Here is a 26,334-nt window from a genome sequence, read left to right on the forward strand (position 1 = left end):
GTGGCACCCCAACTCCAGGGTTTTACCCGCCTGCCTCCCTGGTTGCTCCAGAGGCCCAGCGTCCTTTTAGATTTGTCAGAGTACCGGACGAACTGCACTTCTGCGTTTGTTTTACCTCCTTATTTTACGACGTTTTAAACCAGCATCTCGACCGTGTACCAGTATTTACGGATGGCTCTAAACGGGGGGACTCTGTTGGTTGTGCTGTTGTTTTCCCTGATCGAGTCGTCAAGTTACGGCTTCCTGCGGCGTTTACCATCTTTGATGCCGAATTGTTTGCGATCTTGCGGGCATTGGAGCAGATGAGATGTGTTCCCAGTCTTAGGCTGTGTTCACACTGCCGGCCGGGCCGAGCCGAGCCTGGCCGGGCCGCCGCCCGCTTCGATATCAAACACATGGTTTTGAATTGCGGTGTTCACACTGGCGGCCGGGCCGCGCCGACACGGCGTGAGCCTCCCGGAGCCGAGCCGACGACATTCCGAGTGTTTAATATTGCCGGCGCGAGCCGACCGCAGGCGCGAGCCTGTGGAGCAGCACTACAGCTTCTGCAGTACACGCATCACACGTCTCCCTTCTGCTTTCTTCACAAGTGTGACTGCACACGTCTTTTATTTTAAGATGTTACCTCACATTTCACAATCAGTGAGGAAAAATTACGTTTATTATGATGATACATGCGAAATTACTTTTATTTCATTTATTTAATCTACCGTATTTACATGCATTTACAACAATAGCTTGCCAGCGATCGCGGCATTGCCGCCACTGAATAGTTCGCAGTTACTTGTAAACGGAGACAGATATGAGTGTCACTGAGGGACGGAAATGTGTCCCTACCAGATGATAATGCATTGTAAAGTCATGCTGTGGCAGTTCCTTATCAGTGGAAATAGAACCACTGAGTCAAAGGGCATTATCTCAAAACTCTTCGCCTATCAATCTGTCTATCTTACAAGGTAATGAAAAGAATTCTGTGAGGTCATCAGTGGCTCCACATGATGAACCATCACTACTGCCAAGCGCTGCATCATGAAGAAAAAAGAAGAAACAAGTTGGAAAATTCTGAAGGAGTATTTCTGCGATTCTTCGTTGAAGGCACAGCAAGACATTACCCAAAATGACGAAGCTAATTACTTCCTAATGATTCTCAGGAGTCCCATAAACTCTCTTCCCCTCAGAGGTTAGCGTTTGTGAAATTTAAAATACAAAAGCATGACTACAATTAACTGGAGGTAGCGAATGCTGTACAAAGTTCTACTGCAAACCAAAAATTTTGTACTAACGAATCTTACCTTATCGTTATACACAATTTTTCTTCTGCTGTTATACTTCTGCGAAAATTTGTGTTCTGTTTAGAAATTTTGTCTTGAATGTTCTGCAGCACATACTGAAATGTATTATGATTCATTCTGTAATTAGAATAAAATTTTTCAGGATAGTTTTTAAGTTCTTCATATAAAGAAAAAAACTCTCCTAAATGTCTGTCGCTATTTATGGGATGAATCCATAACCTCTTAGTTCTTCTGTACTTCAAAACTCGACGAGTTACAGCAGATTCAAAACAATACGAATAAAAGAGTGAAGACATTGTTCTACACGACAGCACAGACTAGCTAAAGGCGAGCAGCTGTTGGCTGCAGCTGCGTTTTCTACTGACTTGCTTGTCAGCTGTCGAAGGGTGGGGATTTTTTAAAATTTATTTATTTGGCCTCCGGCAGCTGACATCCATTTAGCCAAAGAGTGGGGATTACCTTGACAGTGCAGCGCAGCCCGCCAAGGAAGAAAAAAAAAGCAATGAAGAACAATGAAACGCACATCTGTGTCGATGTACAGTAGTTTCATTAACTCTCCATTATTTTTTCTGTTAAAGTAGACAACGAGACTACAGAATTGCGCTTCAGTTTCTGCAGTAAACGTATCACAAATCTCCAGTTTGTTTTTGTGATTAGTTTTACACCACTGATCACTAGTAATTAATTTTTTTCTGTCCTGCATAATATGACTACATTAAACCAAGCTGTAACCGCTCGAACTCCGTGGCTTGCGGACGCGGCACTGACGCCACTGAATATCTCGCATTACTTGTGACCAGAGACAGATATCAGTGTCATTATCATTTCAAAAACTTTTTGGTACTTTTAGCTACATTTCATTCGCAACAATGTATGGTCTAAAACGGATCTAACAGTAAGCTACCCGCTACATAACTTTTTCACTACAAGATTTGTAAATCAAGTGCACAACGTTGACAAATAGCATCATTTCACAATGACTGTTAAGAAATATGAAAAGATAAATGATTCAATACAAAGCTAAGATGTTACACTAGCACGTGTACAAAAATAACATTTTTTAGCCGCATACTTTCTTCAAAATCGGTTGGGAAGCGTTACGAAACTAAGAAATCACGCGAAACGAAAAGTAGACTTTTTCTTTTTTCATGACGTAAGTAACGCTTTTAAGGAAAAAATGAGTTCATAAAACGATGTGGCGCAGTCTTATATACCGCTAAGAATTTTTAGAACATGAAAATCGGAGAAGTGGATTTTCCCCCATTTCGCCGACCCGGCTCGGCGCGGCGCGCAGTGTGAATGCACTACACGTCGGCCTGAGCTGGCTAGGCACGAGCCGAGCCAGTACGCGTCAGCCCGGCCCGGCCCGGCCGGCAGTGTGAACGCAGCCTTAAGGTTCCTCATCTGTTCTGACTCCCTGAGTGCCCTTCCTACCATGCAACACTTGTACCCAGCGGATACGCTCGTCCAGAACATCCACGATGCCCTACTCCACCTGCAACGGCAGGGGAAGGAGGTTTCTTTCTGCTGGGTGCCGGAGCACGTGGGTTTTAGGGGAAACGAACTGGCGGATGTGGCTGCCAAAGATGCATGTTCCCTCCCTCACGTTGTTGAATGTGCCGTCCCCCTCCATGCTGTTACCTCCCTTTTGCGTTTTCGTGTTATGCTTCAATGGGAAGAGGAGTGGCTGGCAGTCGGTGAAAATAAGCTGCGTCTGGTCAAGGCCACCACGCGGCCATGGCGTACGTCCTACCAGTCACGCAGGCGGGATGAGGTTCTCCTCACTCGCCTCCGCATCGGGCACAGTCCCTTAACGCATGGTTTTTTACTCCGGCGGGAGGACCCCCCAATCTGCAGTGCTTGTGGCGTCCAGATTACTGTCCGCCACATTTTACTTGACTGTCCTTTATTCTCTGACCAGAGGGCGGCGGTTTCCTTGCCACCGGATTTGCCCTCTATTTTGCAAGACGACGCAACAAATGTGGTTAAGGTCTTACGGTTTTGTGTCCCGTCCAATTTGTTGGTTGGTTGGTTGGTTGGTTGGTTGTTTTGGGGAAGGAGACCAGACATCGAGGTCATCGGTCTCATTGGATTAGGGAAGGATGGGGAAGGAAGTCGGCCGTGCCCTTTGAAAGGAACCATCCCGGCATTTGCCTGAAGTGATTTAGGGAAATCACGGAAAACCTAAATCAGGATGGCCGGACGCGGGATTGAACCGTCGTCCAATTTGTTGCCTCGGATTTTAGGGAGAGGATTTTAATGTGCTGCTGGGTGACTGGCTCACCCAGGTTTTAGGTAAGAGGCCCGCCAGTCACGATTACCTACTTGTTTCACTTCGATTTCTGTTCGTGTCCTTTAGTCGTTCTCCTTGTTCGCTGTCCGTCTTCGTCCCTTCACCGCATGTGTTACTGTTTCAATGCGTTTGGGGGCTGATGACCACGCTGTTTAGCGCCCGAAAACCTCAAACCACACACCACACACACATTGTATCACTCCTAGTCATTCCCTTTCCTGCATTGTGTTGTACAGGTCCCGGCTGTCAGTTTTCGGGGTGACGTTCCATGTCTGTTGCACTTAGTCGGCCGATACAGGGACGGTTAACGCTGTTTGTGGATGACGCTGGAGGTGTCGTCCAAAGAGGTCCCCCAAGTGCTCGATTGGAGGCAGATCTGGTGATCAAGCAGGCCGAGGCAACATATCTACAGTCTGTAGAGAATTTTGGGTTACAACAGCGGTATTTGGTCGAGCGTTAACCCGCTGGAAAACACCCCCTGGAGTGCTTTTTCTGAATGGCACGACAACAGCCGAGTCACCAGGTTGACATACAAATTTGCAGCCAGGATGCGTGGAATAACCATGAGAGGGCCCTGCTGTCACACAAAATTGCACCCCAGAGCATAACTTCATATGCAGGTTGCAATGGTTCTTTATTTACGTGACCATTACGGCACTCCAACCCCAGTTCTCGATACCAGTAATATCGTACTACTTTTCTGCTAAGTAACAGACATATGTTTGTGTCAATATTCACATTATTTGGTTTTATTAATGTATAGGTACTCCGATGTATCGGTATATCACAGTGATATAGTTCTTGTGTGTATTCATATCTGTGAGACTGTCATAATCTTTGACTTACTTGTAACCGTTTTGGCGCGAATGCGCACAGAACAGTCTTTGCACTGCCCGAGGGATTCGTGATCAATGCAAAATCAGTAAGAACCCAGTGGCGAAGAGTACTCTCGGCAAACGCGAACTGAGATTCCTACCAGATCTTGCGATTTCTTTGTTTTCAACTCTTTCAGTTGCTTGGCAAAGCCAGGGTTGTTACCCATTTCTGTGTCTTCCATTACAGAAGTTTGTGCTGCGCTCAAATGATGATATTATCGGTACGAATCCTGTTGGTGAAAGGAATGTGCACCTCCAGTTTTCGTCTCTCAAGGAGTCAGAGGTCGCTGCTCTTTCCATCAACAGGATATCCGCCATTACGCTGTGTTATGTGTCATATTTCTCTGTGACGTCCCGCGGAATGGAGGTATGTGACACTGATGATGTTATTTCGATCGTTTACGTGTACATATTTACCACATAACCGATAGTACAGTGTGCCGAATGCGTACTTACTGCACGCATTTTATCAATAGACCTTTGGCCGTCCATCCGGTGCTTCACAAGAGGAACAGAGAACGTGTGGCGCGTGTGGTTTCTACCTATCCCTTTCATCTTCATAACCATCTATACGTACAACTTACACACCCAAAACTATACTGCATAACCTCTCACCATAGTCATCCAAAGGCTACTCGGTCAGGAATCTCACAGACTGCAGAAGAATTGTCTTCAGAGACGAATGCCGCTTCTAAGTGAGCCCCGATAACCAGCGAAAACGAGTCTGGAAAAGTCTCGGACAGCAGTGGAATACCCACCAGAATGTCGCCCGACATAGGGCCCGACAACTAGGAATCTTCTCATAGCAGGATCCCTCTGGTTGTCATCTGCGGCAGCTCACAGCGCAGTGAGTGGTATCTCGACGAGATTCTCCGCCCCGTTTCTACATCTACATCTACATCTACATCTACATTGATACTCCGCAAGCCACCCAACGGTGTGTGGTGGAGGGCACTTTACGTGCCACTGTCATTACCTCCCTTTCCTGTTCCAGTCGCGTATGGTTCGCGGGAAGAACGACTGTCTGAAAGCCTCCGTGCGCGCTCTAATCTCTCTAATTTTACATTCGTTATCTCCTCGGGAGGTATAAGTAGGGGGAAGCAATATATTCGATACCTCATCCAGAAACGCACCATCTCGAAACCTGGCGAGCAAGCTACACCGCGATGCAGAGCGCCTCTCTTGCAGAGTCTGCCACTTGAGTTTATTAAACATCTCCGTAATGCTATCACGGTTACCAAATAACCCTGTGACGAAACGCGCCGCTCTTCTTTGTATCTTCTCTATCTCATCCGTCAGACCGATCTGGTACGGATCCCACACTGATGAGCAATACTCAAGTATAGGTCGAACGAGTGTGTTGTAAGCCACCTCCTTTGTTGATGGACTACATTTTCTAAGCACTCTCCCAATGAATCTCAAACTGGTACCCGCCTTACCAACAACTAATTTTATATGATCATTCCACTTCAAATCGTTCCGCACGCATACTCCCAGATATTTTACAGAAGTAACTGCTACCAGTGTTTGTTCCGCTATCATATAATCATACAATAAAGGATCCTTCTTTCTATGTATTCGCAATACATTACATTTGTACGTTTCCCTTTATGGCATGCCATCCTGAACTTATATTTCAGCAAGGTAATGCACGTCTGGATGGGGCAAGAGTTTGCACTGATTGTCTTCGTGCTCACAAAAACCCTACCTTGGCTAGCAAGGTCCCGGATCTCTCCATAGTTGAGAAAGTTTGCAGGGCTATGGTCAGGGCCTCCATCTAGCTCGGAATTTTCACGATCTAACGTGCCAATTGGAAAGAATCTAATGACATGTCTCAGGAGGACATCCAACAGTTCCGTCAATCAGTCCCCAGCCGAATAACTGCTTGCATCAGCTCCGTCAATGTCCGCCCCCGGTAGCTGAGTGGTCAGCGCAACAGAATGTCAATCCTAAGAGCCCGGGTTCGATTCCCGGCTTGGTCGGAGATTTTCTATGTTCAGGGACTGGGTGTTGTGTTGTCCTAATCATCATCATTTGATCCCCATCTTCGCGCAAGTGCCGAAGTGGCTTCAAATAGAAAGACTTGCACCCGCCGAACGGTCTACCCGACGGGAGGCCATAGTCACACGAACGGAGCTCCGCCAACCAGTGCCTTCTCGAATAACTGTTAGCGAGATCTACTAACCAGGTGTGCTCCATCTGCATACTACATACCCAGTAGATAGACTGCTTCTGAACAAGAAGACCTTAAGAGTGAGTGTTTAAGAGCAGAAATATGTTTTGGAAGCTTTACCTACCGCCTGTCACGTGGGGCATAAGACACTTAGCATCGCCACGAGGCGTCAGAGGCCATTTCATCTGTGGCAAAACCTGTTCCCCATGACGTGACCTATCTCCCATAGACGTATGTCCCCAAGACTTTGAAACACCCTGCATGCACAGGGTACGCCAGAAATGTTACGAGAAGTTGTGAGGGGTTGTATAGAGTACCTTGTGGAACAAATAGAGGTTAGGAAGCTGTGTCCGGAAACATCATCCAAAGACGCTGCAGAGAGTTGAAGTTACAGGGCTGCCTCTAGGTTACCACTTCGGCAGCAAACCTGACCTTGTGAATTGCCTGACATTAGGTGGAAAGTCTCGTAATGTTGTTTGCTATTCAGTAATCGAGACTGATTGCTACGATCGCCAGTGGAGAAGATGGAGATAGCTGCTGCGTAGACTGGTTTCGTCTCCTATGAAAAAACCTCTGTTATAACCGAAACCAAACTAATACAAAAAATACCGGTTATTTAGAACTAAAATACCCGTTTCGGCTTTCACCAGCCAGTTTTGCCCATCCCTGTTACATAAGCGCGGTGAACGGTGTCACACGTTGAGGGATCGTTGTGTAGGACACAAATAAGTTGCGTTGTCATGTGAGACAATGTTATCAGCACCTGACAGAGTTTGAAAGGGGAGTCTTTGTGGCTCTCGGTTTAGCCGGCTGATCGGATCGTGCACTATCAACATTTATGGAGCACGGGTGTGATAGCGGCCTGATGTTGGACTGTATGGCAACGTTAGGACAGGCCCACTCGTATAGAACAACACAGACTGAAGCGCTGCTGGTGACATTAGGCTTTCTACCTCTAGACCTAGCAGTAAGGAGAGGTGCACAATATTGGCTCAAAAAGCGCGAATACGATGAGGTAAAGGAGGTACTGAGCACAAGAGCCGTATCGAATAAGTAAGCAAAAGCATGCTTTGATAGAGAATGGCAAGAAATCTGGGACAGGCAGAAACAGGGAGGAGAACCTACCAGGTCTTCCCCAACATACAGATAAAAGAAAGAACGAGAATGACATACTTCGTTCTGACCAAGGGAGCTATAAATTGCCTATCGGGACGTGGTCCGTATCCCACCTACACACTAAAAAATACGGCTCAAATGGCTCTAAGCACTATGGGACTTAACATCTGAGGTCATCGTTCCCCTAGATTTAGAACTACGCAAACCTAACTAACCTAAGGACATCACACACATCCATGACCGAGGCAGGATTCGAACCTGCGACCGTAGCAGCAGCGTGGTTCCGGACTGAAGCGCCTAAACAATACGACAGCTCATCACAGACACTTGTGAATGTGGAGCAATCTATACCCCGGATCGTACCGTCTGCGAGTGTGCTGTTAGACATGATGTTACAGACCAGGACAGGGACGCATTTGAAAATTCAACAGCCCATAACATAAAAAAAGTATGAGGAACTGTGGCATAAGCTGAACTCGCTCGTAGCTAAAGTATCAGGTTGTGAACTGGAAGCCTACATGGCCGAGAGACAACCAATAAGAGGCCTTACATCATGATGACGCGACGCGCCACGGCAGAACATCCACGGCAGAACATCCACTGCTTCTGGAAGCAGTAAAGGAGACGGGCCTCGAGAAGGACCCGGAAGGACTTCCCGAGACTCTGTCAGCCATCTCCCAATCTCTACACCTTGTTTGGCAAACAGCATAGCCCTGTCAATCCTGAGTTGCACCTCAGCGCCCCCGGGGCTAACCATCCAGACAAATGAGAGATCCAGGTTGGTTCTAATACCAAGTACAGTGGGGTAGTGCAGTGCAGTGCTGTGCAGTGCTGTGTAGTATGGTATTAGTGTAGTCTATAATTATAAATTACAAAACTTGTGATCTACCAATGACGCATAGTGTAATAATTGGTGTCCAAAATTAAAGCAACAACCGGAAATTTGGAACGGTTGCGTTTATTTTTCCACAAAACAGTATACACGGGTTATAGTAATATGGAATCAATGTAAATAATACATAATGTTAACAACTGCAACATGTATAACGGTGGGAAAAAATGTTCTTAGCTTTTACCAACTTAACGGATTTACACACACGTTCCGGCAACTGGTTAATGCGCTCAGCATGGGGTATGACCAGCTGAGGCAGCAATACGAGCCTGACAGCAAGGGGGCACGCTGTGAATGATGTCCCCAATGTCATGTTGAGGCAACAACGCCTATTCTTCCTGCAGAGCTGCTCGCAAGTCTTGGAGAGTGGTTTGTGGATGCTGACGAGATGCAAACCTGTCTCCTTAGTGGATCCCACACATGCTCTGTGGGATTCAAGTCGGGAGAGTGAGCAGGCCACGCTACATGTACAATATCTTCCAGTTAGAAGAATAAATCAACCACCCATGCTCTATGAGGTCGAGCATTATCATCCTCAATACGAAATCCGGGTCCACAGCACCTCGCAACAACCGCACATGAGGTTCAAAAATCTCCTCACCATACCTGACAGGAGTTAAACTTTGCCAATTTACCCATACAATTCCGTGAAGAGGTGTTCAGCAGGTCAAGATAATCCCTGCCCACAACATTAGGGATCTTCCCCGATACCGATCTCTTTCCACACTATTTGGGTCCCTAAATCGTTCAAAAATGGTTCAAATGGCTCTGAGCACTATGGGACTTGACTTGTGAGGTCATCGGTTCCCTAGAACTTAGAGCTACTTAAACCTAACTAACCTACGGACATCACACACATCCATGCCCGAGGCAGAATTCGAACCTGCGACCGTAGCGGTCGCGCGGTTCCAGACTGTAGCGCCTAGAACCGCTCTGCCACTCCGGCCGGCCCCGAAATCGTATTCCACGATCCCTACAGATGCGAATCCGTTGAGAATCACTCTCCAGACCAAATCAAGACACAATCTATGAAAAGAGCATTGGTCCACTTTCGACAGTCCAGGTGACACATTGACGACACCACTCTAGATATTCCCTTCTGTGAAGACCCGTTAGAGGCAAACATACAGCAGGTCTCTGACAATAAATGGCATTCTGCCGAAGTCATCTGTACACCGTTTGCCTCGACACAACACGTCCAGTGGGTGCTGCGAGGTCAGATACGAGTTGCAGTGCAGTACGAAGGCGGTACCGTCGTGTCCTTACGGACAAATAACGGTCCTCTGCTTCTGATGTCATTCGTGGTCGGCCCTGCCCTGGTCTTCGGGAACACTACGGTCGCTGGTTCGAATCCTACCTCGGGCATGGATGTGTGTGATGTCCTTAGGTTAGTTAGGTTTAAGTAGTTCTAAGTTCTAGGGGACTGATGACCTCAGATGTTAAGTCCCATAGCGCTCAGAGCCATTTTGAGCCACATCTGAGAAACAACATAACGACTCACATCAAGCCATCTGGTCACATCAGTTTGCGAGTGTCTTGATTCCATTCTTCCTATGCCCCTCCACCGCAGAGAGTTTGGTAGGCGTCTTCTCTGTGCCATACTGCACCGTCTGTGACTGTGCACACAGCGATTGTGGCTTGAGACTACCCGGGAAGCACTACCCCATTTGCTTTGTGCTCTGACGTCATCGTTGGAGTGGTTGTCTGTGGACCGGAACGCCATCTTCCGTGCGGAACACTATCGTACAGACATGTGAATTAGACACAGGACAGGGAAATAGTGGTCTGTTGCTTTAATTTTGGACACCAGTGTAGATCACTAGTGCGAGCCTTCTGGATTCTGGATGGCCGAATGGTAGTATGAACACTTTTCCTTTTATTTAGTTACTGTGATGTCTTTCTTTAATGTAGTTATTCTATGTAGATTTTTCCTCCCTTAAATAGCATGATGCTTAGTTATTACTAAAACATTAGAAATTATGTTAAAATATTATTTGTTTCATTCATGCCAATTTATGTGCGACATTCGGTCTGTTCTTTTTTTTACAGATAACACACTAAAACGAACATCTACATGTACATCTACGTGGATACTCTGCAAAACTGGTTCAAATGGCTCTGAGCACTATGGGACAACTTCTGAGGTCAGCATTCTCCTAGAACTTAGAACTAATTAAACCTAACTAACCTAAGGACATCACACACATCCATGCCCGAGGCAGGATTCAAACCTGCGACCGTAGCGGTCGCTCGGTTCCAGACTGTAGCGCCTAGAACCGCACGGCCACTCCGGCCGGCTGTCCAGCCCAAATCCTGTATCATTTCAGTGACCTCTCTCCCACATTTCGCGATGATACAAAACGTGCTGCCCTTCTTTGAACTTTTTCGATGCACTCCGTCAGTCCTATCTGGTAAGGATCCCACACCGCGCAGCAGTATTCTAAAAGAGGACGGACAAGCGTAGTGTAGGCAGTCTCCTTAGTAAGTCTGTTACATTTTCTAAGTGTCGTGCCAATAAAACACAGTCTTTGGTTAGCCTTCCCCATAACATTTTCTGTCTGTTCCTTCCAATTTAAGTTATTCGTAATTGTAATACCTAGGTAATTAGTTGAATTTACGGCCTTTAGATTAGACTGATTTATCGTGTAACCGAAGTTTAACGAGTTCCTTTTAGCAGTCATGTGGAGGACCTCGCACTTTTCGTTATTTAAGTTGAACTGCCACTTTTTGCACCATTCAGATGTCTTTTCTAAATCGTTACTCAGTTTGTTTTTATCTTTTGATGATTTTATTAGTCGATAAACGACAGCGTCATCTACAAACAAGACGGCTGCTCAGATTGTCTCCTAAACCTTTTAGATAGATAAGGAACAGCAAACGGCCTATAACACTACCTTGGAGAACACCAGAAATCATTTCTGTTTTACTCGATAACTTTCCGTCAATTACTACGAACTGCGACCTCTCTGACAGGAAATCACAAATTCAGTCACATAACTAAGACGATATTCCATAAGCACGCAATTTCACTATAAGCCGCTTGTGTGGTACAGCGTCAAATGCCTTCCGGAAATCCAAAAATACGGAATCGATCTGAAATCCATTGTCAATAGCACTCGACACTTCATGTGAGTAAAGAGCTAGTTGTGTTTCACAGGAACAATGTTTTCTAAACCCATGTTGACTGTGTGTCAATAGACAGGTTTCTTCGAGCCACTTCATAACGTTCGAACACAATATATGTTCCAGAATCCTGATGCATATCGACGTTAATGATATGGGCCTGTAATTAAGCGGATTACATCTACTATCTTTCTTGAATATTGGTGTGATCTGTGCAACTTTCCAGTCTTTGGGTACGGATCCTTCGGCGAGCGAACGGTTGCATATGATTGTTAAGTTTGGAGCTAATGCATCAGCACACTCCGAAAGGCACCTAATTGGTATACGGTCTGGACCAGAAGACTTGTTTTTTTTAAGTGATTTAAGTTGCTTCACTACTCCGAGGATATTTATTTCTACGTTACTCATGTTGGCAGTTCCACTCGTCGTCAGGGTTCCGGTCGAACAAGTGTCACCACCACAAGAGAGAATTACGGTATTGTGCACAAAACGCATCGTAGCGCTATCACGTCTGCGCCTGCCACCCGGAAACAAGTAACTGGCTCTCTGCAGCATTCTGTCTCATGCCGCAGCAGTCGCACTAGGGAATGAGCGTTAGCAGTAGCACCACAACACAAACGGCTTCCTCCGGGGTGGTGCCGTCACCGGTAAGCGTGAACTACTGACGAATGGCATCGCTTCTTAATCAGCGATGAATCGTGGGTCCGCACTGCGCTGACTGTCCATCATCGGCGAGAGGTCCTGTTCTTCCAGTGTTTTGGAGAGGCTCAGCGTTGTTACACCAGGCGTCATGGTGTGAGGTCGAGCCCAACGAGAGTGACATGTTATGTCGCGTACGTCACGACACAGCACAGACCAGGTCTTACGAATGCCAGCAGCCGTCACCGGCGGGGAGGGAGTAACTATTTTACACAAATTTAATAATTCTTGACTGCGCGCTTAAATACATCCACGCTCTCGAGAGTACAGGATGAAACTACGGCCTTTAATGGGTACCTTTTCAATTGCCTACTGATTTCCCGTGGGCCCTGCACGAAGCCGAGCGTTTACAAAGTGTGGCGGACAAGCCGACACGAGGCCTACGTGAAAGGCAGGCCGCGGCACGTACGTCACGAAGGTAGGCCAAGCTCGCTCAACTCAGCAGACAAACTGCGTTTCTACACCTGTTTACTCGTCAGTAGTGTCTATGTACAATAGAGAATTGCATCTTCTGCTGGAATCCACTATTATGGTAACTTGCTGTTATTAATCCTACAATGATAGGGAGTCCATAGACCTACTAATAATTCGTTGCGGCTGTACTGGGGTACAATACAATTAAAATCGTACCAAAATGATTATCAGTTGCATAGACACCACATCATCTATGAAATGAGGACTGTTACACGGAAGATACTAAATGCTATAAACAAGCCGTTTACCATTTATGTCGAGAATTGTACGATTAGTAATGAGTAAGACTTCATAATAGCAGAATCCAGTAGAAGATGCAATTCTCGTTAGTACGTGCCCACCCAGCTGCGAAGTAACAGGTTCAGAAACGCATTTTTTCCCGTTGAGTTAAGCGAGTGAGCGAGGTCAGGCCTACCTTCGTGACGTACGCGCCGCGGCCTGTCTTTCTCGTGGGCCTCGAGCCGACTAGTGTGACGTCACAAGTTCGTTGCAGGACCAGTATACCTGGTGCGCCCCGTGTCTCGGTGCTGTGACGTATGATGTGAGGTCACGGCTGGTATTGTCTGAATGGACTCTGATGGCACAGCTGTATGTCACGAACGTCCCGCGCCCTTACGCATTGCCTCTCACGCGTGAATACGATGGTGCTTCTTTTCAACACGACACTGCTCGCCCACGCGTGACACATATCTCTAACAAACTGCATCCGTGCTGCTGATGTACGCGTATGGCCAGCGAAATCCCTATACCTGTCCCCGATACAACAAGCGAGGTGCCGCAATGGTTAGCACACTGGATTCGCATTCGGGAGGACGACGGTTCAAATCGCTTATCGGAAATGCCGCACAGTCACTTCGAAAAGGTCTCGGCCGATTTCCTTCCCCATCCTTTCCATATCCGAGCTTCTGCTCCGTCTCTAATGACAAAGCTGTCGATGAAACGTTAAACAATAATCTTCCTTACTCCCGGTGAACGCGTGTGGGACCAGTTCGAAGCCGGCCGCTGTGGCCGAGCGGTTCTAGGCACTTCAGTCCAGAACTGCGCTCCTGCTACGGTCGCAGGTTCGAATCCTGCCTCGGGCATGGATGTGTGTGATGTCCTTAGGTTAGTTAGGTTTAAGTAGTTCTAAGTTCTAGGGGACTGATGACCTCAGATGTTAAGTCCCATAGGGCTCAGAGCCATTTTTTTGAGCACGCAGAAGTGTCACAACACGACTTGGCATGTACTCGTCTAATGTCTGGAGTAGTGCTGGAGGGAATTGACACCATGAATTCTCCATGACTATCCATAAATCCGTAACAGTACATCTACATCTACATTTATACTCCGCAAGCCACCCAACGGTGTGTGGCGGAGGGCACTTTACGTGCCACTGTCATTACCTCCCTTTCCTGTTCCAGTCGCGTATGGTTCGCGGGAAGAACGACTATCTGAAAGCCTCCGTGCGCGCTCTAATCTCTCTAATTTTACATTCGTGATCTCCACGGGAGGTATAAGTAGGGGGAAGCAATATATTCGATACCTCATTCAGAAACGCACCATCTCGAAACCTGGCGAGCAAGCTACACCGCGATGCAGAGCGCCTCTCTTGCAGAGTCTGCCACTTGAGTTTATTAAACATCTCCGTAACTATCACGGTTACCAAATAACCCAGTGACGAAACGCGCCGCTCTTCTTTGGATCTTCTCTATCTCCTCCGTCAACCCGATCTGGTACGGATCCCACACTGATGAGCAATACTCAAGTATAGGTCGAACGAGTGTTTTGTAAGCGACCTCCTTTGTTGATGGACTACATTTTCTAAGCACTCTCCCAATGAATCTCAACCTGGTACCCGCCTCACCAACAATTTTTTATATGATCATTCCACTTCAAATCGTTCCGCACGCCTACTCCCAGATATTTTACAGAAGTAACTGCTACCAGTGTCTGTTCCGCTATCATATAATCATACAATAAAGGATCCTTCTTTCTATGTATTCGCAATACATTACATTTGTCTATGTTAAGGGACAGTTGCCACTCCCTGCACCAAGTGCCTATCCGCTGCAGATCTTCCTGCATTTCGCTACAATTTTCTAATGCTGCAACTTCTCTGTATACTACAGCATCATCCGCGAAAAGTCGCATGGAACTTCCGACACTATCTACTAGGTCATTTATATATATTGTGAAAAGCAATGGTCCCATAACACTCCCCTGTGGCACGCCAGAGGTTACTTTAACGTCTGTAGACGTCTCTCCATTGATAACAACATACTGCGTTCTGTTTGCTAAAAACTCTTCAATCCAGCCACACAGCTGGTCTGATATTCCGTAGGCTCTTACTTTGTTTATCAGGCGACAGTGCGGAACTGTATCGAACGCCTTCCGGAAGTCAAGAAAAATAGCATCTACCTGGGAGCCTGTATCTAATATTTTCTGGGTCTCATGAACAAATAAAGCGAGTTGGGTCTCACACGATCGCTGTTTCCGGAGTCCATGCTGATTCCTACATAGTAGATTCTGGGTTTCCAAAAACGACATGATACTCGAGCAAAAAACATGTTCTAAAATTCTACAACAGATCGACGTCAGAGATATAGGTCTATAGTTTTGCGCATCTGCTCGACGACCCTTCTTGAAGACTGGGACTACCTGTGCTCTTTTCCAGTCATTTGGAACCCTCCGTTCCTCTAGAGACTTGCGGTACACGGCTGTTAGAAGGGGGGCAAATTCTTTCGCGTACTCTGTGTAGAATCGAATTGGTATCCCGTCAGGTCCAGTGGACTTTCCTCTGTTGAGTGATTCCAGTTGCTTTTCTATTCCTTGGACACTTATTTCGATGTCAGCCATTTTTTCGTTTGTGCGAGGATTTAGAGAAGGAACTGCAGTGCGGTCTTCCTCTGTGAAACAGCTTTGGAAAAAGGTGTTTAGTATTTCAGCTTTACGCGTGTCATCCTCTGTTTCAATGCCATCATCATCCCGGAGTGTCTGGATATGCTGTTTCGAGCCACTTACTGATTTAACGTAAGACCAGAACTTCCTAGGATTTTCTGTCAAGTCGGTACATAGAATTTTACTTTCGAATTCACTGAACGCTTCATGCGTAGCCCTCCTTACGCTAACTTTGACATCGTTTAGCTTCTGTTTGTCTGAGAGGTTTTGGCTGCGTTTAAACTTGGAGTGAAGCTCTCTTTGCTTTCGCAGTAGTTTCCTAACTTTGTTGTTGTACCACGGTGGGTTTTTCCCGTCCCTCACAGTTTTACTCAGCACGTACCTGTCTAAAACGCATTTTACGATTGCCTTGAACTTTTTCCATAAACATTCAACATTGTCAGTGTCGGAACAGAAAGTTTCGTTATGATCTGTTAGGTAGTCTGAAATCTGCCTTGTATTACTCTTGCTAAACAGATAAACCTTCCTCCCTTTTTTTATATTCCTATTAACTTCCAGCCGGCCGAAGTGGCCGTGCGGTTAAAGGCGCTGCAGTCTGGAACCGCAGGACCGCTACGGTCGCAGGTTCGAATCCTGCCTCGGGCATGGATGTTTGTGATGTCCTTAGGTTTAACTAGTTCTAAGTTCTAGGGGACAAATGACCTCAGAAGTTGAGTCCCATAGTGCTCAGAGCCATTTGAACCATTTTTTTTATTAACTTCCATATTCAGGGATGCTGCAACGGCCTTATGATCACTGATTCCCTGTTCTGCACATACAGAGTCGAAAAGTTCGGGTCTGTTTGTTATCAGTAGGTCCAAGATGTTATCTCCACGAGTCGGTTCTCTGTTTAATTGCTCGAGGTAATTTTCGGATAGTGCACTCAGTATAATGTCACTCGATGCTCTGTCCCTACCACCCGTCCTAAACATCTGAGTGTCCCAGTCTATATCTGGTAAATTGAAATCTCCACCTAAGACTATAACATGCTGAGAAAATTTATGTGAAATGTATTCCAAATTTTCTCTCAGTTGTTCTGCCACTAATGCTGCTGAGTCGGGAGGTCGGTAAAAGGAGCCAATTATTAACCTAGCTCGGTTGTTGAGTGTAACATCCACCCATAATAATTCACAGGAACTATCCACTTCTACTTCACTACAGGATAAACTACTACTAACAGCGACGAATACTCCACCACCGGTTGCATGCAATCTATCCTTTCTGAACACCGTCTGTACCTTTGTAAAAATTTCGGCAGAATTTATCTCTGGCTTCAGCCAGCTTTCTGTACCTATAACGATTTCAACTTCGGTGCTTTCTATCAGCGCTTGAAGTTCCGGTACTTTACCAATGCAGCTTCGATAGTTGACAATTACAATACCGATTGCTGCTTGGTCCCCGCATGTCCTGACTTTGCCCCGCACCCGTTGAGGCTGTTGCCCTTTCTGTACTTGCCCAAGGCCATCTAACCTAAAAAACCGCCCAGCCCACGCCACACAACCCCTGCTACCCGTGTAGCCGCTTGTTGCGTGTAGTGGACTCCTGACCTATCCATCGGAACCCGAAACCCCACCACCCTATGGCGCAAGTCGAGGAATCTGCAGCCCACATGGTCGCAGAACCGTCTCAGCCTCTGATTCAGACCCTCCACTCGGCTCTGTACCAAAGGTCCGCAGTCAGTCCTGTCGACGATGCTGCAGATGGTGAGCTGTACGAAGGGGTGGAGATCTATTATGAACAGCACGTTGAAAGGCATCCCAAATATGCTAAATAATGTTCATGTCTGGGGAATTTGGTGCCCAGCGGAAATGTTTCATATCAGAAGAGTGTTCCTGGAGCCACTCTTTAGCAATTCAGGACTTTCAGGGTGTCGCTTTCTCCTGCTGGAATTGACCAAATCCATCGAAATGCACAATGGACTTGAATGGATGCAGGTGATCAGACAGGATGCTTATGTACGTGTCAACTGTCAGAGAAGTATCAAAACGTATCAGGCGTCCCACATCACTCCAACTGCACACGCCCCACACCATTACAGAGCCTCCTCCAGCTGACATGCAGGGTCCATAGATTCATGACGTTGTCTCCTTACCCGTACACGTCCATCCACTCGATACAATTTGGAACGAGACTCGTCCCAACAGGAAACATCTTTCCAGTCGTCAACAGTCCAATGTCGGTGTTGAAGGGTCCTGGCGAGGCGTAAAGTTTTGTGTCGTGCTGTCATCAAGGGTGCACGAGTGGGCTTTCTGCACCGAAAGCCCATATTGATGATGTTTCGTTGAATGGTTCGCACGCTGACACTTGTTGGTGGCCCAGCAACGAAATCTGCAGCGATTTGCGGAAGGGTTGCACTTCTGTCACGTGGAACCATTCTCTTCAATCGTTGTTGATCCTGCTCTTGCAGGATCTTTTTCCGGCGGCTGCGATGTCGGTTATCTGTTGTTTTACCGGGTTCATGATATTTACGGTACACTCGTGAAATGGTCGTACGGGGAAATCCCCATTTCATCGCTATCTCGGAGATGTGTCCCATCGCTCGTGCTCTGACTATAACACCACGTTCAAACTCACTTAAATCTTGTGATTACGTAGGCTTTCCCGTCGTAATAAGTTTTGAAAGTCTCTTCGGGTTTGCTGACGGACCCTAAAATCAACATGACTCGATATTTCGGCGGTCCAACTGGTCGCCATCTTCAGGAAAATGCTGCTTCTGCTGATGAGTCCCGCTGAGAACTGACGCCAGGGTGCAAATGGGCGTCCTATACAGGCCACCGTTCAGTACACGGCGTATGCGCCGCCCATCACGGTTGCTGCACTCCAAGACAGGGAGGTGGCGCCGCCCTTAGTGGAACACTGCTGGCAACGATATATCGCACTCAGGGCCGCACCGAAGAACGCTCAATTTTGATGCGAGATAATACGGGATTCCACGTCTTGTCTCTGTTGATCAAATTATCAGCCAACCTAATTTCAATCGCCTCTTTATAGACACTGTTCCAAAAATCGGAAATGTTGGCAACTACCACAGTTTCATCAAATTTCATACTGTGTCCCTCATTTAAGCAGCGTTCTGCTACAGCCGATTTTTCCGGCTGTTGCAGCCTCGTATGACGGCGATGTCCCACACACCTGTCCTGCTCTGTGCGAATCGAACGGCCAGTGTAAGCTTTCCCACATTGACACGGAATTTTGTACACACCGGATTTCCTAAGCCCCAAATCATCTTTCACAGAGCCGAGCAGTGCCCTAAACTTAGAAGGTGGACGGAACACAATCTTAATGTTAAAATTCGTTAAAATTCGTCCAATCTTAAACGATAAGCTTCCAGCATAAGGAAGAAAGGCCACAGATCTATGTTCCTCTTCATACACCTCCGAAGATGGTCCAAACTCCATAGCCCGACGAATCTGCTTCTCGGAATATCCATTTTCCTTAAAAACAGCCATCAAATGCTCAAGTTCTTGGGTTAAGCTGTACGCGTCGGAAATGGCATACGCTCTCCGTACCAAAGTCCTAAGGACGCCACTGCGTTGGTGTGGTGGATGACAACTCTTAGGATCTATGAAGAGGCGATTGAAATTAGGTTGGCTGATAATTTGATCAACAGAGACAATGGGTTTCCTCTTAGCAAAACGTGGAATCCCGTATTATCTCGCATCAAAATTGAACGTTCTTCGGTGCGGCCCTGAGTGCGATATGTCGTTGGCAGCAGTGTTCCTTTAAGGGCGGCGCCACATCCCTATCTTGGAGGGCAGCTACGGTGATGGGCGGCGCATACGCCGTGTACTGAACGGTGGCCTTTACAGGACGTCGATTTGCAGCCTGGCGTCAGTTCTCAGCGGGACTCATCAGCAGAAGCAGCGTTTTCCTGAAGATGGCGACCAGTTGGATCGCCGAAATATCGATTCAAGTTGATTTTAGGATCCGGCAGCAAACCCGAAGAGACTTTCTGGGGTGTGGGGTAGATCTATTATTCTGTTATTCTGCGCAACGGATTAATCTGAGATGTATCCTTTACCCTGTGGCTCCTGCAAGATGCAATTCCCACCCCCACACTACTACAGAAGTCAGACAGACGCTCCTAACGGTCTAAAGAGAAATGCCTGAAAAACTTTCAGCAATAAATATCTTCTGGAGTCGTCCGCTGTAAGGAAATGACACAAAAATTCACAAAATTTCTTACGTAACTAGTGGGATACTTGGGTATTGGAGTAGTACTAGTTAGTGTAAGAAAATCACGGAACTAACGAAAGTTATTATTTATTTTGCAAAAATTGTGCGAAATCACAATGGCACTTTTAGTTATGAATTGAACAAGTTATATCCTGGTTCTTTTTGGAATGTGAAGTTACCTTTCGAGGATAGAATTCGTTGATGAAATTTCTATACAAAGTTTAAGATTGTTATTGACCTGGCAGAATGGCTGAGTGGCGCACCTGCTCAACTTGAATAATTATCCTTTAGAATGTTCCTAGTTACGGTCGAGGCTGTCGCATGTGAAATGCAGTGAAGTGTACTGTTGTGGAGGAAATATGGGGCTCGCAATAGCTGTAGCGCACAATACCATAAGCTGTGGTGACTGCTGTCTGCGCCGCTCGCTGCTGAGCAAGAAGATAACTCTCGTTCTATCTGGATTGACCTTCGCCAATCAAACTCTTCCTATGCCTTGACGAAGTCAAGGATTCCTATTCGCCCCTAGTCTAACTATTGGCGTGGTACACTGGTCAGATAACCAGTCCACCGCGATGCCACTCAAAATTCGCTCGCAGGCGTTTAACTATAATTCTGTCCGTTCACACCGCACAATAAGTGTGGTGGCCAACACAGTGAACAACGCTTAATCGCAAGGACTCAATATAGAGTCGCCCTTTGATTCGCTCTCGACAGAGGTACTCTCCCAGTGAAGTACTGAGGAGAGACTTGTTCCTCGCTCTTTTGAGTCCACGTACGAGCGTGCACGCTGTCGTTATGTGTTCTCGCTCCAAGAGCGACAACGGAACAGCGCGTCTCCACGCCAGACGTGAAGGGGTATATCTTTCGGTCTCTTCCATTATTCCTTCAGCTCAAGGCCTCAGAAATATCGTCTGACAATCAGCATTGCTCTTCTAAAACGGGAGAATGACGTTTCGTTTAAGGCGACCAATCTAGAAATCTGTAGCATTGGCGTTTGGCGTTTTGCTATCTCCCTGTGAAAATCTCTGAAACTGCGTGCTACGTGTAAAGAGTGCGTAGGCTGGCCGATTCCACACAGTGTAGCGGAATTTGCTTTTAAGCCGAACACGGGGTCGTTCCCCCTTTTCACTCGGGCCCACGCTGTCCGCTATGGGCGGTCACCGGCCGACAGGGGCTGCCTCGTCCTCTGAAGGGCCTGGCGCCCCATTGTGCGGTCTCTCTCCCGAACTAAAAGCCTCTGTGACCGTCGTGTCTGGAATGTATGTGTGCACGCCAGCCTCGAGTATTTCAACCAAGGTGCGCTCACTTGTGAATTGCATATCGTTTACATGAATTCATACAACACTGACTTTAACTTATCGAGTTTGGGTTCGAATGAAGCGTCTTGATGTGCGGAACATGATTGTGAGGGAGGAATATGTAAGCACTGAAGGTCAGGAGACCACGACGGGCCACAACTTTCATCACTTAAATCTTGATAACATGCCATTGTAGCAGCGGTAACCGAACTAGCAAGTGCGCCAGACACTTATTGTTTTACACAGGCGTTGCCGACCGCAGCGCCGCATTGTGCCTGTTTACATATCTCTGGATTTGAATACGCATGCCTATAGCGTATATGAGAACGACCACATGGGACCAGCGAGCTGACTCACCGTCGTAGTAGCCGCCGGACAGGTCCTCTCCGCGCTGCCCGCGGTCCTCGAGCGCGCTGTCGCCCCTCCAGCTGATGCGGTTGTCGGCGGGCAGCCGGCCCGACCGCTGCGCCTCGTAGAAGAGCAGCGACAGCGACAGCACCTTGTCGTACGAGTAGGCGCGCGCCAGAGGCGTGGCCAGCACGCTGCACGCCGCCGACAGCAGCACCACGTGTGTCCACAGCATCTGCAAGGTAGGGACGACACGGTCAGCAAGGTAGCGGCAACAGCAGCAGCACAGTACAGCGCTCTGCAGCAAAGCCGAGTGTTGCACTCATTTCTACAACTCATTTGTTGAGAAACAGCTGAAATCGCTAAAATTGGCCCCCGATGGGGTCCCTGTCAGATTCTATACTGAATTTGCGGCCGAGTTAGCCCCTCTTTTCACTACAATCTATCATAGAACCCTCGAACAAAAAAAACCGTGCCCAGCTCTCGGAAAAAGGCGCAGGTCACACCCGTCTATAAGAAGGGTAGCAGAAGTTAGTGCATATGCTGAGCTGAAACACTGACTTCTAAGTAACAGAACCCAGTACGTTGTCCTCGATGGTGAGTGTTCATCGGAGGTGAGGATATCATCTGCAGTGCCCCAGGGAAGTGTGGTAGGTCCGCTGTTGTTTTCTATCTACATAAATGATCTTTTGGATAGGGTGGATAGCAATGGGCGGCTGTTTGCTGATGATGCTGTGGTGTACGGGAAGGTGTCGTCGTTGAGTGACTGTAGGAGGATACAAGATGACTTGGACAGGATTTGTGATTGGTGTAAAGAATGGCAGCTAACTCTAAATATAGATAAATGTAAATTGATGCAGATGAATAGGAAAAAGAATCCTGTAATGTTTCAATACTCCATTAGTAGTGTAGCGCTTGACACAGTCACGTCGATTAAGTATTTGGGCGTAACACTGCAGAGCGATATGAAGTGGGACAAGCATATAATGGTAGTTGTGGGGAAGGCGGATAGTCGCCTTCGGTTCATTGGTAGAATTTTGGGAAGATGTGGTTCATCTGTAAGGGAGACCGCTTATAAAACACTAATACGACCTATTCTTGAATACTGCTCGATCGTTTGGGATCCCTATCAGGTCGGATTGAGGGAGGACTTAGAAGCAATTCAGAGGCGGGCTGCTAGATTTGTTACTGGTAGGTTTGATCATCATGCGAGTGTTACGGAAATGCTTCAGGAACTCGGGTGGGAGTCTCTGGAGGAAAGGAGGCGTTCTTTTCGTGAATCGCTACTGAGGAAATTTAGAGAACCAGCATTTGAGGTTGACTGCAGTACAATTTTACTGCCGCCAGCTTACATTTCGCGGAAAGACCACAAAGATAAGATAAGAGAGATTAGGGCTCGTACAGAGGCATATAGGCAGTCATTCTTCCCTCGTTGTGTTTGGGAGTGGAACAGAGAGAGAAGATGCTAGTTGTGGTACGAGGTACCCTCCGCCACGCACCGTATGGTGGATTGCGGAGTATGTATGTAGATGTAGATGTAGATCTTGAACAGCATCACCTCCTCAGTGCCAAGTACAGTGGTTTTCGAAAACATCGGTCGTGTGAAACCCAACTCCGACTTTTCTCATATGACATACTGAAAGCTTTGGATCGAGCCATCTAGATAGATGCAATGTTTCTTCATTTCCGAAAATCATTTGACTCACTACCGTAGCTACGCTTATGGTCAAAGTTCGATCATATGGCGTATCAAGTGAAATTTGTGACTGGATTGAGGAATTTTTGGTAGGGAGGACACAGCAAGTTATCTTGGACGGAGAGCGATCGTCAGATGTAGAAGTAACTTCGGGTGGGTCCCACGGAAGTGAGTTGGGATCCTTAACGTTCGTGTGTATATTAATGACTTCATAGACAGTATTAATAGTAAAATCTGACTTTTCTGCATATGAACTACTATCTACGAGAAGCTGATTAAATATTCAGTCAGATCTAGAAAAACATTTCAACATGGTGCAGAGATTGGCAAATTGCTCTAAACGTTCAGAAATGTAAAATTTTGAGCTTCGCAAAACGTAAAAACATAGTATCTTATGACTATATTATCAATGGGGCACTGTTGGAATCTACCGACTCGTACAAATACCTGGGTGTAACACTTTGTAGGGATATGAAATGGAACGATCACATAGGTTTAGGCGTGGGTAGAGCAGGTAGTACACTTCGGTTTATTGGTAGAATACTGGGGAAGTTCAATCAGTCTGCAAAAGAGGTTGCTTACAAATCACTCGTGCGTACCATCCTAGAATACTGCTCAAGTGTGTGGGAACCGTACCAGATAGGACTAACAGGGAATACTGGACGTTTACGCAGAAGGGTAACACTAATGGTCACACGTTTGTTTAATCCATGGGAGAGTGTCGCAGAGATACTGAAGAAACTGAAATGACAGACTCCTGAAATCAGACGTAAACTATCCCGAGAAAGTCTATTGACGAAGTTTCAAGAACCGGCTTTAAACGATTACTCTAGGGATGTACTAAAAACCCCTACGTATCGCTCACACGCGGATTGTGAGGATAATATTAGGATAACTACTGCACACACAGAGGCATTCAAACAATCATTCTTCCCACGCTCATACGTGAATGGAACGGGAAGAAGCCCTAATAACTGGTAAAAAACTGGTGCAATGAGACTTGCCCTCTGCCATGCACCACATGGTGGTTTGCAGAGTGTAGGTGTAGATGTAAACCATCGGGTTGGTTCATCACTGTATGTCTTCAATGTGTGGTACATCAAGATGATAAAAACATTATTTTTCAACCAAAGGCTGTCCCTGTTTTCGGGTAACTGATGCTGCGCGGTGGCCGAGCGGTTCTAGGCGCTTCAGTCCGGAACCGCGCGACTGCTACGGTCGCAGTTTCGAATCCTGCGCCGGGCATGGATGTGTCTGATGTCCTTAAGTTAGTCTTGAACCCGTCGTGCGACGACAATCATGCCGGACACATTTTCACATGAATCACCTCACTAAAAATCACAGCTCCACCCTTTTACACTTTGTGTGCTCGATACTACCTATCACTATCCTAAGGTTTGTGTCACCTCAGTGTAGTTCTTTACTGAATCTGAGATATATTGAGGGGAGACCTTGTCTTGGCATCTACTCTATCCGTCCAAAAAGTTTCGAGACTGATTTTATTCCTGGCGTTATTCCTGGCGTCAGTGCAGTAACTACTGTGGCAACTTGAACTAACAAATGTAAACAACACATGTGCCTCCAGCCAATCAATTGTGAGCAGACGATGTGAAGTAGTGGACGTGCGGTCGTGTTCTGTCAATGTTGTTGCATCACAAATCGCACAGGAGCAACGTCTCTAAATCATGTATTCAAGACATCCTACAGAATGTTTCGAAGGAGAGAAAGATGCGTGCAACGTTTAACCGGCACACCTTGACTCCCGAACAAAAACAAAGAGGCCGGCCGGTGTGGCCGTGCGGTTCTAGGCGCTTCAGTCTGGAACCGCGTGACCGCTACGGTCGCAGGTTCGAATCCTGCCTCGGGCATGGATGTGTGTGATGTCCTTAGGTTAGTTAGGTTTAAGTAGTTCTAAGTTCTAGGGGACTGATGACCACAGATGTTAAGTCCCATAGTGCTCAGAGCCATTTGAACCATTTCTTGAAAAACAAAGAGGCGCGGACGTCTCGTGCAGCTTGATTCAAATGCAAAACGCAAACAATTATTTCGCGGAAACAGTCATCAGGGGTAACAAGACGTGGTGTTACAAATTTTTATTTATTTATTTTATTTTACTTTTCTTGAGTACTCAGCCTTGTGACTGGTTTGATGCGGCTTGCCACCAATTCCCGCCCTGTGCCAACCTCTTTATCTCAGAGTAGTACTTTCAACCTACAGCCTCAATTAGTTGCTGGATGTATTCCATTCTCTGTCTTCCTCTACAGTTTTTACCCTCTTCAGCTCCCTCTGGTACCACAGAGGTTAATCCCTGAGGTCTTAACAAATGTCCTATCATCCTGTCTCTTCTTCTTACTTTCCATATATTCGTTTCCTCGTCGATTCTGCGGAGCATCTCCTCATTTCTTACCTTATCACTCCATCTAATTTTCAACATTCTTCTGTGGCACCACATCTCAAGTGCTTCGATTCTCGTCTGTTCCGGTTTTCCCACAGTTCATGTTTCACCACCATAGAATGCTGCGCCCCAAAAGTATTCTTAGAAATTTATTGCTCAAATTAAGACCTATGTTTGATACTAGAAGACTCCTCTTGGCCAGCAATACCCTTTTTACTAGTGTTATTCTTTTTATGTCCTCCTCCCTCCGTCTATCATGGGCTACTTTGCTACCTAGGTAACAGAATTCCTTTTCTTCGTCTACTTGGTCTTCCTCAAATTTGAAGTTAATTTTCTCGTTGTTCTCATTTCTGCTACTTCTCACTACTTTCGTCTTTCTTCGCTTTACTCTCAATCCATATTCTGTACACACTAGATTGTTCGTTCCATTCAGCATATCCTGTTATCAAAAATTGCAAAGTAAACAAATTCGCATGAAGGGAATGGTTTGACGACACTACTGACATTCAGCTAGTGTGGTTGCGAGTAAGACAACATCCCAAAGAAGGACTTGTTTGACAGTTTCACG

The 26,334-nt window shown here is 46.6% G+C and overlaps 1 protein-coding gene across 1 annotated transcript in view; it reads right to left on the reverse strand.

Moving 5' to 3' along the window:
* The window catches only part of LOC126419153 (endoglucanase E-4-like), a 376,809-nt gene that overhangs the window by 118,360 nt on the left and 232,115 nt on the right, over nucleotides 1-26,334 (reverse strand). Inside the window, exon 2 of the mRNA XM_050086264.1 lies at nucleotides 21,685-21,910. Coding sequence (XP_049942221.1) covers nucleotides 21,685-21,910 — 226 coding nt within the window. The remainder of the gene's footprint in view (nucleotides 1-21,684; nucleotides 21,911-26,334) is intronic.

Source organism: Schistocerca serialis, chromosome 9 (assembly GCF_023864345.2).
Source record: "Schistocerca serialis cubense isolate TAMUIC-IGC-003099 chromosome 9, iqSchSeri2.2, whole genome shotgun sequence".
NCBI classification, from domain to species: domain Eukaryota; kingdom Metazoa; phylum Arthropoda; class Insecta; order Orthoptera; family Acrididae; genus Schistocerca; species Schistocerca serialis.